Source organism: Globicephala melas, chromosome 4 (genome assembly GCF_963455315.2).
Source record: "Globicephala melas chromosome 4, mGloMel1.2, whole genome shotgun sequence".
NCBI classification, from domain to species: Eukaryota; Metazoa; Chordata; class Mammalia; order Artiodactyla; family Delphinidae; genus Globicephala; species Globicephala melas.
The window spans coordinates 107067366-107084773 of NC_083317.1; the positions used below are offsets into that span (position 1 = coordinate 107067366).

A 17408-nucleotide genomic window follows, 5' to 3' on the forward strand; every position below is an offset into this window, starting at 1 on the left:
TGATAGTATGGAATCATGTGTCAAAATATACTAAAGGTCATTAAGTGCTAGGTCTTGGTTCAAGTTGAGACATAGAGGGGAATAAGGTCAGGTGGTAATGGGATATGGAAATGAGTGACAAGGTAAGTTAAGATTGTGGAAAGCCTCAATTGCCGAAAGGTGTTTGATCTCTATCTTTTATCTTCAGCATTTTTTTTTGAGGAAGTGGAAGAAGTAAACTGATATATCAAGAGCAATTTAGAGATGTCCCAGGTTGAATGAGGGATGGGAGAGACTGTAGGCAAGAAGACCGTTTAGAAAGCTACTGTGATGGTCCAGGCATGAGATAACAGCAGATATAGTAGAATAGAACAGGCAGATTCAAGAACAATTTCCTTCTTTGAAGGAAGGAGCAACAGGACTTAGTGACTAAAATACAATAAAGAAGAAATAACCAAAGATGAGTCTGAGGTTTAAGATGTCTGGATGACCAGAGTCAAAGAACTTTAGACCTGCAAGGGGTCCAATTGGACTCCCTCACTTTAAGAAATGAGAAAACTGTGGTTAAGTGTCAGAACTAGTTCTCTGCAGAGCCAGCAGCAGAATGCCCAGGCCAGTGCTATTATGAGATTTACCAAGCAGTATATGCCTAAGTGTTAATTACATATAAATCATGTTCAGTCCCAACCACTGGACCACCAGGGAATCCCCCAGAATGACTATTTCTAATGATGAGGGAAACCAGACCAGAATGCATTGTCATATAACTGCCACAGGACTAAATGAAAAAGTCATGTAACTACGTGAATAAAATCATGTGTAAAGTCAGATAGTCTCTGATTTCTGCCATAAATAGAAACTTGATGAGCAACTTCTTAAGGTTCTAAGTGATCCCTGTTGACATTAACCGTAATGATTTACACCTTCTCTGACTGCTTTTTGCACTTACTAGTCACCCTGACATTTGTCTGTGTGTGTACCATTCCCTTTATTAAGAGTGTACCTCCATCTAGGCGGGGGACTTACATTTCATTTGTCCTTAGCCTAAATTACACTGTTGTGTTATTAAATTCTGCTGGTCTAACCAATTGCTGAAGAAATTAATGAAATTATGCCAATTGTAATTTTAGGATTAAAGAACCTGAATGTTTAAATATTAATGAAAAACATGCTCCCCTGAGAGGCTGCAGAGACTAATGGAATGAGAACTGATTTAAGTATCAGGAATATGATTCTTCAGTAGCCCCCAGGTCACAGATAATTCCATTTTTCTCTTCAGTCATCCTCTGAAGCCTGCAGGTCTTGGTAAGTAAAAATGCAACTTTAATTATCGTTGATTTCCTTTTAGACATGGGTGAACTCAGGGTATACTAGTACTAGGACCTCTGTTTGTTGAGAAAGAATATACAAAATATATTATAGACTTACCATTCTATTTTTATTTCGAATGACAACTCAGTCATTTACCTTCTTTTTTAAAAAATTTATTTTATTGAAGTGTAGTTGATTTACAATGTTGTGTTAATTTCTGCTGTACAGCAAAGTGATTCAGTTATACATATATATATTTTTCATATTCATTTACCTTCTTAATGGAACAGTCTCACTTGTCTGAACTCATTGCTACTAAAGCTTTTATGCAATTAAAACATATGCTTTATCCCTCCCAATTCTGGATCCTTTATAACTCTTAGTCTTTCCACATTTAATGTTGATGTTTTGGAAGTAGGTACATGGAAAAGCAACTTTCTTCAAAACAACTCAGAAATAATGTAACAACCTTTTCAAACCATGATTTTTCTGGAATTTGACTCTTAAAAGGATAGTCAAAAGTTTTTTTCAACTCCGGGCCTTAGACAGCCTTGTGGAGCAGAGCCACTAGACCCATTACTTTCCATCTTCTGGATTAGTCATGAACTTTTTTTTTTAAAGTTTAAATTATAAGTATCAACAACATCACAGTTTAATGAGTTAATGCTAAGCATTTAAAACATCGGCCCACTTTCTCTACCACCATTGTTGAGCCTGAAGGGAGGAACAGTGAAAATAGTCGTGTCTATTGGATATAATTTGGGGTACAGTCAGAAGGGAATGGGAAATGGGCACAAAGCTGTGGAATAGTTTGGGTGGTTCTGCACTCCTGGAAATGACTGCCAGACACAGGAGGTGTGGGGAACAGGGAGGTCCGCTGGGAAAAGATATCGGGAGTAGAGCAGGTAACCCGTCCTTGTCCCAGAACTGCTCACTCCTATGCTTGTGAACTTTTTTAGATTAATCATAGACCTAGAGATTAAAAAATAATTATAAAATATATCAAGATATCACCAAATCAGCCTACTGGAGAGGCATGGTGGGAGACCCTCTAAATATTAGAAAAATGTTCCATTAAGAAATTAAAAATAAATTATATTACTCTTAAGTCATTACAAATATAGGTGGTGATTTCACTGAAGCTCAATGTTTCAATGAAGCATATCACCAATTAGGGGTTTTTTTCCCCTTTTTATTTTGAAATAATTGAAGCTTTACCCACTGATACTATCTTACACAACCATACTAGATGATCAGAACCATGAAAATAGCGTATCATCAATTTTTAAAGATTTCAAAGTTTGTTAAAGCATTTTAAATCCCTGCTGAATACTGGAGAAGGAAGTTTCCCTGGAAGCAGCCTAGTCAGAAAGGTGAACATGACATACAGAGAGGTCCGGTATCTCTATTGGAGCAATGTTTCTCAATCCTGGCTGAACATTCCAATATCTGGAGGATGGGCGAAATTCAACCACTGGCTGGGCCCACCCCAAATCAATAAAATCAACCCCTACAAGTAAGACTCAGGCATCAGTATATTTTAAAAAGCTCCTCTGGGGAATTCCCTGGCAGTCCAGTGGTTAGGACTCTGTTCAACCCCTGGTCAGGGAACTAAGATCCCACAAGCCACCGTGGCTCAACCAAAAATAAATAAAAGCTCCTCTGAAGATCCTTATGTGCAGCCAGAGTTCAGAAATACTGATGTAAGGTTGATTTAATGCTTTTTTAAAAATGAGGTTTTTGAATTTTTTTTTTTTTTTTTTTTGGCTGCATCGGGTCTTAGCTGTGGCACACGGGATCTTCGTTGTGGCATGCGGGATCTTTCGTTGTGGCGCGCAGGCTTCTCTCTAACTGTGGCGCACAGGCTCCAGAGCGTGAAGGCTCACAGGCTCCGTAGTTACCGCTTGGGCTCTAGTGCGCACGGGCTTAGTTGCCCTGCAGCACGTGGGATCTTAGTTCCTCACCGCGTCCCCTGCATTGGAAGGCAGATTCTTAACCAGTGGACCACCAGGGAAGTCCCTTGAATATGTTTTGCTTTAGTGACATCACTGACAAATATTTCAATGTATTCAAGCTCCCTTTGTTCTATAGATCCAGGCTTCAATTTTCTCTAATTAAACTAAGTCTTAAAACTGAGCTATGTAATAGAAAGGCAATGGGACTTCTCATCCCTGGACGTCTCCGAAGTTCAGTCAAAGGACAAAAAAATGGCTGGAGTAAATCAGGATCTACTCCTTTTTCTCCCTCTCTAGCTTCTAGTAGTCTGGATCAGTATCATTGTTTTTACTTCAATTTTGAGGAAATTTGGAGAACTTTTAATATCACAGAGGGAAAAATATGTATACAATGGAGATTTTATTTCTCCCATACTACCTAATTGGAGTAACCACGCAGGAATACAGAGACCCCAGGCATCATCAAATTACCTCTGTAAAGTCTCGCCCTAAGACTATTTTTGGAAACTAGGGATTTTCCAGATTAGCGAAAGCTGTGACGTTGTCACTGGCTCAGGCCTGAGTTTCGCAAGCGAAACTGCTAAAGCAGCTGCCGTCCCAGTCAATACGAAGCCTTCGCCTTACTTCTAAACCCCTGTGAACCACACGCTCATCGTAGAGGTTTTTGTTTTTTGGGTTTTTTTGAGCCGAAGTAGTTCACATTCCTGTTTTCTAAAAATACTGTAAAGCACCTTTCTCCAGATTCCTTGCGGGTCACTTTAAATTACAAGTTCGTCCGTACACGACATCGGAGTAGCCACTTCCACCCGCCAATGTGGGCGAAGGTCGACGCTTTGTGCTCGCCGAAACTGCGCCACCTAAATGCGAAAAGTTAGGAGAGGAAGAGAGACGGGAGCACAGGGACGCACGTTCTAGACAAGTTGTCAACGCGCAGGGGTTACAGTAAATTTTGCAGACCCGAACTTGGGGATAAGGTATCTTGTAAAGCTATTTTGTTAGCCTCCCTTATTATACTTGTGGTTTAAAATATTACAAACGAGGCGGCTTGGGCTTGTTTTAGGAAATAGATCACCTCCTCGACCACTCTGGAGGCCCAGCGGAGGGGGAACCCAGGACACCCGAGCGTCCCGCCGCTGCCGGGCCAGCGCAGGATTGATGCGCCGCGGGCGGAGTCGAGGCCTGAAGGGACTAGTTGGCGCACGCCAGAGGGGCGTGGTGACGTCAGGGCGGAAGCGCACGCTGCGTGAAGCGGCCCAGAACCCGGCGGTCACGGGAATATCCGTCGCGCCGAGGACGCTGGTTAGTCTCTCTCCGGGTTCCGGCTGCGTCGGGCGTGCGTGCAGCTCGCTGAGACCATGGCGTCCGGGCCTCACCCCACCGCGACCGCTGCCGCCGCCGCCGCCTCGTCGGCCGCCCCGAGCGCGGGCGGCTCCAGCTCCGGCACGACCACCACGACGACGACCACGACGGGAGGGATCCTAATCGGCGACCGCCTGTACTCGGAAGTTTCGCTCACCATCGACCACTCGCTGATTCCGGAGGAGCGGCTCTCGCCCACCCCGTCCATGCAGGACGGGCTCGACCTGCCCAGCGAGACGGACTTGCGCATCCTGGGCTGCGAGCTCATCCAGGCCGCCGGCATTCTCCTTCGACTGCCGCAGGTCAGTGCTCCGGCCCCGGGCCGACCTGCTGCGCCTCTCTCTCCGCTGCGTCCCGGTACCGCCAGGTCCCGGCTGGGTTGGGGATGTCCCCTTGGGGTTCTCTAGCCGCGGGTCCCAGCCGGAGCCTGGGCGTGTCGAGAGCGGGAGGGCGCTGGGCGACGAGAAGACGGGGATTGGAGCTGTTCGCGGCGGGGAGGGGGAGGGGGAGGGAAGCGAGCGGCGGCGGCACAAAATGGCGGCGGCGCCTGGTGCGGGCCCGCCTGACCCCTGCGCTTCCGTTCTTCTTTCTTGTCTGCAGGTGGCGATGGCAACGGGGCAGGTGTTGTTTCATCGTTTTTTCTATTCCAAATCTTTCGTCAAGCACAGTTTCGAGGTAAGCAGAGCGGGGGCGGGTGAAGGGGGATTTTTTTCATCCGGAAATGGGAAGGAGGGCGGAGGTGGTGTCAGCAGCCAGTTTTTCCAGAAAGGGAGTGGTTAGTTTCAGGCCTTTGTACCTAGCTCTCACCCACCGGGAAGTAGGGACTTGAGGAAAGTGTTTTAGAACCAGAAGATGGATCCTGAGCCCAGGTGCCCTGTTATCAAGGATTAGAATTTTCAACCAAATGCAAAATTCCTGTGAGATTGAGCTTGGCTCTGGATTCACAATTAAGGGGAATTAAGCAATAAAAAGAAAGCATTAACGCTAGCATAGCTGGTAAGCCTATGGCCTAGAAATGTCAACTGCGATTTCATTTCACCAAAGGTCTTAAAGTTCTCAGCTGTGTCCTAAAGTGTTTTCAACAGGATAAGTTCCTTAGACTTTGAGAGGGGCACTTTTTTCTAGCAGTACTCTGTAGTGCCATAATCTCACAACTTTTTATTGGATTGTGGTTCTTTCAGATTGTTGCCATGGCATGTATTAATCTTGCATCAAAAATCGAAGAAGCACCTAGAAGAATAAGAGATGTGATTAATGTATTTCACCATCTACGCCAGTTAAGAGGAAAAAGGTAAGATTGGCATTATTGAACACAGATCTCTTGATACTACTGTGCTGTGCACCAATCATCAGATCAAAACATTCTTTCCTCTCAAGTTAAAACCGATGCAAGGGAAAACTGACTTTCATTTAGGTGTTAAAATTCACGTAGGAGCACGCTGATACTTAATTTGAAAAATCACAATTAACCAGTTATCTAAAGTTTGTAGAGGCAGTTGCGTTTATGGACAATCCTAACAGTGCTGTGAAGCCAGTCCTGTGGTTTAAGATTAAACAAGAAAGGGAATACGTTTGACTCAAGTGTGAGTGTATTCTGTAAGTTATTTTTCCCCTCCCTTCTCTGGAAGACTGAAGGCTGGAAGTGTAAACACTGCAGTTCAGGTTAATACTGTGGCAAAATTTTGTGTAGATTGTTTTTCCATGGGAAGTCCCAGTTAATTCCTTACCAATTGAGGTTGGCTTTTGTTAGAATACTTCTCAACATTGAACTACGATATATCCTATAATACCGGATCTGAAAGGACTGCAGGATGATAAAGTTTGGAGTCAAAGGGATTAAACAGGTATTTTGTTTTGGTCAGGTGACAGTCTCAGTGAGTGGGTTGCATTTAGATAAGGCCCATTTATCTGATCTTGTAAGAAAATAGAGACCAAAATAGTGTTGTCTTTTAGGTGTCGTGGATACCTGCTAACACTTCATGTGTTCGTGCGAGGCAGTACCAAAAAGTTTTAGTTGTAGTGCTTTTGTCTATAGATGATCTCTAGTACATGCTACAAAAGAATATATTTGGTGTAGATTAGTTCTTGTGTTCGCTTTTTAAGGAATTGTTGTGATGTTAGATAAACTTGTATTGAGTTTGAAAGGAAATTAGTTATAAAAGGATTTTAAGTCGTTTTGGGGTTGGGTAACCGGTTAGTACCCAATTAGTGTCTTACGTGAGTGGTCTTTTTGCTGAGTCTGTAAGTTGGCAGTAATGGAATTATTCAGAGACAAGCCAGTAGTAACCTTAAAATCTGAAACATTGCTACCCAGATAGTTTTCACGGCATTTTTCAGTTTTCTACATTCTTTATTCTGCCATCTTTTCTCATTAACCATAACCATTTCCAGGGATAGACTACTTTTTTTAGTTTTCATTTTAAAATATCTTTTAGCTTCTTAGTGAGGAATCCCTGAAAATTGGGAAGTTTTCAAATTGGTATTTAGCATGTTCTGAGCTAAAACTTAGATTTAGGTGATTCTTCAGGGTGTTTAAACAAAATGACACTAATAAAAAGGTTTTGTATCTTTCGTCAAAGGATTCTGTGTTTGCTTAAAGGAAATAGTTTTGTTAGTATTCTTTGGACCATTGAGCTCACTATTATCATTTAGTATTATTTACTTTGAAATTTTTCTTTGAGTAGTCTTCCTTGATTTCAGAGTAGGTCCTCTTAATTATAAAAACCTTGGAATTTAAAACATCTCACCTGATTTGACTGTCGTGTCTGATGTAACTGTGGTTTTTTTTTTTTCCCCCTTTTCTTTCGGTCATTATCGCAGAGAAATTGATTGTGTCTCAATCTTAGAAGTCTGATTATAGCATGAAATTTAAAAGGAGTTGTTAATTGCATGGAAGTCTTTTTTTTAAGGCAGGATGTAAAAGTGTTCTATGCATATTACAAGTTTACTCAGACAGGTAGCTTGTATATGTTATTAACTTCAACTCTTTTTTCCCTTGCAACCGACTATACAGCGACCAGCTACATTTACCAAAGCCTGGGTGATGTGGAGTGGTACATAGCGATGAAGCTGTCGTCATGGCAACAGTGAGTGAAGTATCGAAAATCCCCAAGGAGAAGCCAGTGCTCTGAGAATAGGTCACTGGAATCGGGGACTAACAGGTTGGCCACTGGTGAACCATTTAGAAAAACTCCTGTTTCTTGTTATAAGCGTTTGTCTTTGCTGTCCAAGTTATTAGAACGATAGTTTAGTAATTTTTTGCATAGGTTAATGTTATTAGAAAGTACTATCAATATCACACTTTAGTTAGGTAAAGTATGTATCAGTTTGTCTTATTGGTGCTATTTATTTTAATTTAGTTTATGAATAGCTTTAAATTGAAGTGTGACCTTGGTAATAAAAAAAACAGAGGCATTGTATTTGTAGACTTTAGGTCACTGGATTTAAGTCCTGACTACATATTAGAATCATCAGAGGAGCTTTTAGAAAGAACTAATGCCCAAGCCCCATCCTGGATTTTTTTTTTTCTCTCTTCAGTTTTTTGCAGTTTGAGAATGGTTTTTTAAGTTCGGAATAATGGCTGAATTTAAAAAAGTAAGATTGCTTTTTTGTTTCAATAGTTTCCAATTATAATTTGCTTTTGAGATGTAGCATACTCCCAGCAAATTAAGAGTTTTATGTAGTTTTAAGGCACCTACCTTCATACTATAAGGCTTCTCTAAAAGAAGACAAATATTCGAAGCCTGGTGCAACCCACTCATTGGTGAATATGGTGTGGTATTTTCAATATGCATATAGATCATAGATTAGAGTTAGAAGGGAAGAGATCTTGTCATTTAGTCCAGTCTTCCTCTGCATTTTATTTTGGTGGCTCGAAAACTGTTTGTTTAAACACTGCCAAAGAAAGAACGTTCTTTTGAGGTAGGAATTAACAAATTTCTGTAGGTTGAGTAGCAGTCTGCCTTCTTGTAAACTGATCTCATTTAAGTACAGTCTCTTAAAGAACTTGTTCTTCATTTTCTTGGTCCTTTGTACCACGTGAGTGAGACAAACCATGTTTGGATCTGCTCCTAAATTTGTTGTTGTGGTTGTATTTCAAGATCATGCTGAAGGAAAAATAGCTATTCTGAGAGACAAGATAATAAACGTCAAATGACCAGAACTCAGAATTTCATACTAAGACTAAAATTTGAAAGTTGTTCTTTTCATATAAATTAATCTGAAAAATCTGACCAAGTTAAAAGAGGAGGAGGTAGGTAGAGTTAGGTTTGGGTACTTTTTGATGATGAAAATTGTTTTCTGAACAGATGGTTTCTTTTAAAAAGATTTAAAATGTTACCTCTTCAAACTTTTATTGGAAAGGAAAGTTTACCTAATTGGGGAGGAAGAAATTCTAGTAAGCCTTAATTCAATTTGATGTACTTGTTACCACGTAAGGTACTAGGTTGATACTTTAAAGAAACCATTTGCTGAGGCAGTCTGAATCTTTTCTTACTGCTGTTATATGGGGACACATTTTTCTACTTCTGATACAAAATAGTCTTTGTAAGTAGTGTAAATTATATATTCATCGAGCCTTTGATTTGTGAGGTAAAACCAGTTCTGAACAAAAAGAAGGTATCAGATTATACACCTACAAAGTTAACTTTGAAGACTACAGGTAGTAGTAGGCCTAAGCAATAAGCTGCGCACTTAGTGGAATTATAGTAGATAGTAGTTTGGTTTGCTTAATTGGTTTAATGTTGGGATTTTGACACAAAAAAATGGGAAAGTAAAGATTGTGGCAGAGTGGATGGGAAGTAATTCGCGTAAGCAGAATTAATGATTAAACCTGATTTGGGACTAATAGCCATAATTCAAATGTTTAGTTGGTCGATTGCAAGAAAATGAATTTTAACAGAATTTGAAATCAACTCTTAAAGCAAGTTGAGTAAGAGGTATAATGAATTTGTTCAACATAAGTGGGAAAAAATGAGACAAAACTGCTTTTATAATAATTTTATAAGGATTCTAATGGTGCAGTTTACTGTTTGAGTTGTACGTTAAGGGTTAAGGTGATGCGCAACTATAACACCAGAGGTATTCTGTCTCCTAATGAATGCCTGATGAAGGGGCCATCAGATAACTAGTCCATTTGACTTTTTTTCCAAATTTTCTGTTTTAATATCTGAAAAATCATAAACCTTAAGATCTTTGGAATATGTTTTCATATATACATTAATTGTTATCATTTGAGTTAAATTTGATTTTTTTCCAAAGAACAATGAACTTGTAGCCTATTTGTCCTGATAAAAATGGGTTAATTATTATGTTTTTAATGTTAGAAATCAGCTCCCTCCCCAATTGGTGGCCGCATTTCTCACACCTTTCAGAGCTGTAAGAAGAACTGAATTGAGTGAAGGCCATTTTAAATGTTGTTAACATGCTGTTTTCCATCTTGTCAGCTTTGCCAACTTTTGTCTTATATCCAACTTGATAGAAATCGTATAGTATAGAATAATTTAAAATAGTTTAAACATTCCAGTTTTATAATTTGAAATAGGAGAAGGAATGGAAAATAAATATGGTAGCTGATTGTTTTTACTCTGGTAGCATATCACTACAGGGTAATGTAGCTTATTTCAGATTGTTTCCTGATCTTCAAATGGATATCTAGGTTTTTGGCTAACGTGGGCTTAAATTTTTCTGGATTTGGTGTGCATGGTAAAATGAGTTATAAAGTGGGGGCAATGTTCAGAATGACTGTCTTTTTAAAATGTTGTGTTCTGCCCAGAGCAAAAACTCTTGAATCTTTTGGCTGAAAATGAATTGAGTATGGGGAAAAGTATTTAATTGTTCTACCCAGATACATACCTTATCAGGGTCTTAATAAAAACGTATTTGTTGTTGGTTGGATCTAAGAATGTCTCAAATGAAGGACATTGGGACATTTTATAGGCTTTAAAGTGAAAGTCTAAGTCCTGACTGACTTCTCATTAAGAAACTAGTTTTCAATTTTAAGACTTAAAGATGTTTTAATTGAAAGCTTTTTTTCCCCAAAGCATTGAACCACTGATATATGTCGCCTTCTGCATCATAACTTTTGAAGCTATCATAATTTAGTCTGGCACAGAGACCTTGAGTACTCTTCTAGTTTCTTCATTATGGTTGGTCTTCCCATCTCTTTTGCCATTGCATACTAAAGTTAGTACCTAATAATGACAACTCTGACCAAATTTTGGCCTGGTTTTATTGATCACTTCGAATTTTAAATTTGATTTTTAAAACATTTCTTTGGTAATTGAGCTGAATCTATAGTTTCCAGATTATTTTCTTTAACAGAGATTCTTAGATCAGTTTATTTAAACAAATTGCCCATTTAGGGGAATCTGAATTAGCTACCCACCGTTTTATCCCCTAATTTTAATTTTGGCGTTAAACTAGCCAAGAGTTGATATTTTATAAAATGAGTAAAATCATTATAATCTTATGAGGTCTTTATAATACATATTTTCAAGAGCACATTAGTTTTGTTCCTGGAGTCTATGGAGACTAACGAGGTTTGTGGAAATAAATCAGGCTATCACCTAATATATATACCTAAAATATCTGGATGAAAAAAATCAACAAGGATGTATCTAAGAGCATTAGAGTGAATTTTTTTCATTGCAGGGTTTTGTTAGTAAACTAGGAACTGAGTCTAGAAAGTATATATTTAATTAGTATAACTTGGACAGCACAAGATTAATGCTTTTAACTTGTTTGCAGGAGTTTAAAAAGCTGGTTTCTGTTGCCAATAGTTGGTTGGAAGGGAAAATGGAGATGCCACAAATAAAATTTTTTGGATGTGCAAAACAGTTTTGATTTTATTTCTTACAAACTATAGGACTCCAAGCCCCCTGATCCTTGATCAGAACTACATTAACACCAAAAATCAAGTTATCAAGGCAGAGAGGAGGGTGCTAAAGGAGTTGGGATTTTGTGTTCATGTCAAGCATCCCCATAAGGTGAGTTGTAGAATACAGAAATAACATTCGTAAGTATTAGGGATTTTCTTAAAATTTTATTTTACATGAATTTATATTTGAGAGTTGGTTGTAAAAAGCAACTTTTTGGATATTGATATTTATCAGTAAAATGGGAGTTGAAAAGACTTGGGTTCAAATCTTCACTCTTTATTTTGTTCTTTTTGCTTCTGAGGTAACCCAGTTTCCATACCTAGAAAATGGAGATTTTTAGATATTAGCCAAGGAATAAATAATATGTGTATCTGCAGAAGTATCTGACAGTATGCTACCCTGTTGCATGGTGAAATGCTGAGTGTGGCTGCTCACTTTTAGCATTATTGAATGTTCTTAGGTTTCTCCAGTGTCTCTTGGCTTCCATATGCTCAACATAAGCTGTAGCACAATGGTTAAGAGAACAGGTGCTTTGGGGGCAGGATCATCTGCACATAGAAACTTGTTTCTGCTATTAGCTGTGTGACCTAGGCAGATATGTTTCTCAGATTCCACATCTCTAAAATTGTAAAATGCGAGTGATAATACAGGTCCAGAAAGATCAGAACTGAGGTAAACTCATCACACTTTAGTGTGATAAGCTTCACTGTAGAAATATTAGTGTTTGATTACTTACCCACTCTGAGTTGTACATACGTATGTATCATACCCATTGTGTAACTTTAAAAATACAGCAGTCTCTAGGTTTTTTTTTTTTTTTTTTTTTGGCGGTACACGGGCTTCTCACTGTTGTGGCCTCTCCTGTTGCGGAGCGCAGGCTCAGCGGCCATGCCTCACGGGCCCAGCCGCTCCGCGGCATGTGGGATCTTCCCGGACCAGGGCATGAACCCGTGTCCCCTGCATCGGCAGGCGGACTCTCAACCACTGCGCCACCAGGGAAGCCCTTCTAGGGTTTTTGTACCTTGGGAAATTAAATGAAATAATCAGTTCCTGTCACATGAAACTTAGATACTGTTCTTAACTGATTTAACTTCCATTTTTTTTCCTGCACGATTTTGGAACATTACGTCTCCGTATGAACTCTAGTAGCATAATAACCTACATTGACTCTCGGGTACATTTTAGTTGGTCTGTATTATTTATACAGTTTATAGAAGAATTAAAACTTGCACCTAACATTTTCAGTTACTTATGTTCATTGAACTCTGTACTCTGAAAGAACCACCAGTATGCTAAACTGAGTTTTTTTCCCTTGTCCTTCAGATCATTGTTATGTATTTACAAGTCTTAGAATGTGAACGTAATCAAACCCTGGTTCAAACTGCCTGGTAAGTTGCTTTTTTACATTTCTTTCCTAGCCAGGAAAACAGAAGCAGAAATAAAGTAAGTTTCATTTTCCCTTTCCAAAATAATGAGATGAGTTTGTTTTGGTGCTTTTTGTTTTTTTGTTTTTTAATGAAAAGGTAAATAATGCTTATTTCTGCTTCCTGTTTTCTTGGCTTGACTAATTACTTTTAATGGAGAACTCAGTTTAACTTTGTTCTTTTTTCTACTCTTTAATTAAAGGGTAGTCCATGATGGTAAGTCATAGAACTCTGCCCTCTGCACTTCAGCCCATGACCTCAGGATGGCCTGATTGGCTGCCCTGCTCTCCAGCCAATCCAGTGCAAGCTCTCATCCGAGATTCACTGAAGTGGTCCATATCCATCTGGCAGCATCTTCTAGTTCTGTCGGGGTGTCAAAAGGATTTGTATATTTGCTTCTAGAAGTAACTCTTCAACATGCCTATGTATTTAATGTATACCTGTAACTATCAAAATGAATAGTTCATTTTTGATAGATTTGTTGTCCAGCCTTTATGAATTAAATGATTTTTGTTAGGAGTTTGACTAGATTTCTATTTTTTTTTGGTATGTATAGCATGAATTCTACCAAAGGAGACGGCAGCTTAAAGTGGGCACCATTACCATACTTGAATTCATAGCTGCTGGGCTATTGGAGGCAATAGTATTAGAAGAAAGAAGTACTTCATTTTTAAGAGATGTTAATATTAACATAGCACTTTAGAACTTACTTTGTGTGATTTGCAGTGCTGACTTATTTAAAGTCAAAACAAAGGAGTTCGTGGTTCAGCCACAACTACTGTCTTAAGACTGTTGATGATGTGCAGTACTTAAGTGATGTAATTCTTATGTTCTGGACTTATGACTGCCATGCTTTTTGGGCTCAATAAATATTAATACTAGAAAAGTCTCATTACTTTTATAAAATGTATGACATTTTTTAATGTTCTATAAAACAGATTTTTAGCAGTTTTCATGGGTAAGGAATTTTAAGAAATAGTCTTTTAGTTAACCTTTTGAACTATTTGTAAAATTTCTTCAATACTTTAGGAATTTTGTGGGGAGGGTTCACTAATATAAAAGTCCAGTAATTTGTTAACTGAAGTAGTTACTGCTTTTATTTATACTTAGTCACAAAAAGGTATGTAAACAAGGCTGTTGTATGTATTTGCTCTTCACTTCCCAACCCAGGTTTTCTGAAGTAGATTACTTAGCTTTCTTAATATAATTTGGTGAGTGCTTATTGAAAATGCCTTTTTTACCCCTCTCACAGTATTGAGTTTTTGAAAGAACTTGATTGACACTGCTTTTCATTGTGGATAAAGGAGAGATGGTCAGTAATTAATGGCTTGAAGTATTGTTGGAGTGGTTTATTTCTGAAACTGGTCATGTCAGAACTGACTTTCATTGCTTTTCATAGAAATATGTTTTTAAAAAACTTCACGTTCTATTTGGAATAATAAGGAATTATTTTAAAGGACTTTGCTTATATATGAGACATGAAGAATGATTCTAGTGTTAAATTCTTATCTCTTACTGATTTTTGAGTTAAGAATTGTTATATGCTAGAATATTGAAGATAAAAATATGAGAAGAAAAAAGAATAAAGTAGATTGAGTCTCCAATTTTATGTAAGCTTCAGAAGAACTGGTTTATTTACATACAAAGCTTATGGTTGAAATATTTTTCAGGAATTATATGAATGACAGTCTTCGAACCAATGTATTTGTTCGATTTCAACCAGAGACTATAGCATGTGCTTGCATCTACCTTGCAGCTAGAGCTCTTCAGGTAGGTTGTTATATATATAGCCTGATATATATATTCTATAGCCCTGTAGGGTAAATCACAAGAAGTATCAGTTCTCCTAATAAAAACAGTGACAATTTCATGTAAACTATTCTATTTTTATGGTTTAGATTCCATTGCCAACTCGTCCCCATTGGTTTCTTCTTTTTGGTACTACCGAAGAGGATATCCAGGAAATCTGCATAGAAACGCTCAGGCTTTATACCAGAAAAAAGGTAATTCTGTTTACTAGTGTTTGTGTTAATATTTTGTCAGTGCTAAGAATCTAAACTTCTGTAAAAGAGAAATACTAACTTCACTTTCTTCAACAGCCAAACTATGAATTGCTGGAAAAAGAAGTAGAGAAAAGAAAAGTGGCCTTACAAGAAGCCAAATTAAAAGCAAAGGGATTGAATCCCGATGGAACTCCAGCCCTTTCAACCCTTGGTGGATTCTCTCCAGCCTCTAAACCATGTAAGATTAATTCAGGATTGAAATGACTTGAGTACTGAAGATGTATGGTTATTAGAAAGCCTTAGCACTTAACAGTCGCATAGAAACAAAGATGTTAAGAAACTATTACTGTTTTCTCTCATGACAGCCAACTGAGGACTGATATTTGGATGGTATTTGGAGTCACATTTAGAAACAAAATTGGCCCTCTGTAAAATCTAATAGTTAACATGCCTTATTATGTTTTTTTTAACAGCATCACCAAGAGAAGTAAAAGCTGAAGAGAAGTCGCCGATCTCCGTTAATGTGAAGACAGTCAAAAAAGAACCTGAGGATAGACAACAGGCTTCCAAAAGCCCTTATAATGGGTGAGTTTACTTGAGTTAGAAAAATGGCCTGAGGAATCTTTTTATGTGTTTAATTTCTAACATACTTAGTATGCAACTAAAATATTGTGTGGGTTTTTTTTTTTTAAGTGTAAGAAAAGACAGCAAAAGAAGTAGAAATAGCAGAAGTGCAAGTCGATCAAGGTCAAGAACACGATCACGTTCTAGATCACACACTCCAAGAAGACAGTAAGTAGATACTCTCTTAGGGAAAGCAGTCTTATTTGGAGTAAAGATTCTGGCTTTTTTTTTAAAAATTGCACATAGACTATTCTCAAAGTTAGGCTAGATTTAGCTTAATATGAGGTAAATTGTGAGAAATGAGTTTGGAAATACGCTCTGTAGGCATGTGGCTTTTTTGTTTTGTGGTGGTGTATGTATGGCATTCTATTCTGTTCTTGTCCACGTTTTTTGAAGTGTAGGGCCTGGCTGACCACTTAATAATTAATAACCAATAATCAGGACAATCACAGCCAAAGACTTCACTAATTAGCTTTATAATTAGATGGCTGGCTACTTGTGGCTCTTCAGTGGTTCTTCTGAGCGTGTGGGAGATAATTCAATAAATAGCTATCTAGGGCACTAATAATTACTCCCCTCCTTGGAATATAGACATATAGTAAATTTGTTCAAGATTTGTCTAATATGTGAACAGGCTGGAGGAGAGGTAGTGAGGGGTGGGGAAATACAATAAAAGTCTTCAGTCTGGCCTGTTACTGACACCATTTGATAGTTTTGTTTTGAACCTGCTATGATGAGCACCACCAAAACTAATCTGTTCGCAGTGGAAACTGAATCTAAACCTCAAATTTTTATTATCTAAGTTATAATAATAGGCGGAGTCGATCTGGAACATACAGCTCGAGATCAAGAAGCAGGTCCCGCAGTCACAGTGAAAGCCCAAGAAGACATCATAATCATGGTTCTCCTCACCTTAAAGCCAAGCATACCAGAGATGATTTAAAAAGTTCAAATAGACATGGTCATAAAAGGAAAAAGTCTCGTTCTCGATCTCAGAGCAAGTCTCGGGATCACTCAGACGCTGTCAAGAAACACAGGCATGAAAGGGGACACCATAGGGACAGGCGTGAAAGATCTCGCTCCTTTGAGAGGTCTCATAAAGGCAAGCACCATGGTGGCAGTCGCTCAGGACATGGCAGGCACAGGCGCTGAATTTCTTCCTTTGAGCCTGCATCAACTTTTGATTTTGGCTATCTACAGTGTGATGTATGGACTCATAATTGAAACAAACAATTAAAAGCAAACTGATTAGGATTTGATTTCTTAAAATTCTCTAGGTCTCTAGAAACACTGAGGACATTTTCTTTTGAAAAGAACTATGTTTGTTTCTATTTTGTTTTTTTTTTGCACATAAAATGCCCTAGCAGTATCTAATCGAAAACCATGGTCAGGTTCAATTGTAATTATTATACTTGTGTATTGTTTATTGCTATAAGAACTGGAGCGTGAATTCTGTAAAAATGTATCTTATTTTTATACAGATGAAATTGCAGACACTGTTCTATTTAAGTGGTTATTTGTTTAAATGATGGTGAATACTTTCTTAACACTGGTTCGTCTGCATGTGTAAAGATTTTTACAAGGAAATAAAATACAAATCTTGTTTTTCTAAACTGCTTCATACATCTTATTTAAATAAATTATTAAAAAGAGAAAAGTTTCAATAGTAAAATGGCTGTACTGATTTTCTGACAGACCTGTTCTTTCTTCCATTACATAAAGTTGGAGATTAAAATGTAATTCTTACCTGCATTGGGAGCTATCATAGAAATCTTCTCCATATATATGGAAAAAGCAAATGGGTGTGGCCCAACAATGTAACATTAAATGTTTAATTGTAGCATGAAACTAAGTCAAAACTTGATTTGCACATAA

The 17408-nt window shown here is 38.2% G+C and overlaps 1 protein-coding gene across 3 annotated transcripts; it reads left to right on the forward strand.

The window, feature by feature from the left end:
- The first annotated feature begins 4351 nt into the window (after positions 1-4351).
- Positions 4352-17146, forward strand: CCNL1 (cyclin L1). Of its 3 annotated transcripts, XM_030842389.3 has the most exons (11): positions 4501-4906; positions 5205-5279; positions 5786-5895; positions 11470-11590; positions 12806-12870; positions 14577-14676; positions 14805-14909; positions 15006-15147; positions 15383-15494; positions 15603-15701; positions 16337-17146. In XM_030842389.3, the coding sequence occupies exons 1-11, from the start codon at positions 4601-4603 to the stop codon at positions 16683-16685; spliced, it is 1584 nt and encodes a 527-aa protein (XP_030698249.1). In that variant the 5' UTR covers positions 4501-4600; the 3' UTR covers positions 16686-17146. The 3 variants fall into 3 exon arrangements, 2 of the variants coding, with proteins under 2 accessions (XP_030698252.1, XP_030698249.1); XR_009563778.2 differs by lacking the exons at positions 15006-15147; positions 15383-15494; positions 15603-15701; positions 16337-17146 and adding an exon at positions 13109-13122 and having other exon boundaries at positions 4352-4906; positions 14805-14830; XM_030842392.3 differs by lacking the exons at positions 14577-14676; positions 14805-14909; positions 15006-15147; ... (1 more) ...; positions 15603-15701; positions 16337-17146 and adding an exon at positions 13109-14560 and having other exon boundaries at positions 4355-4906.
- Positions 17147-17408: the final 262 nt, after the last annotated feature.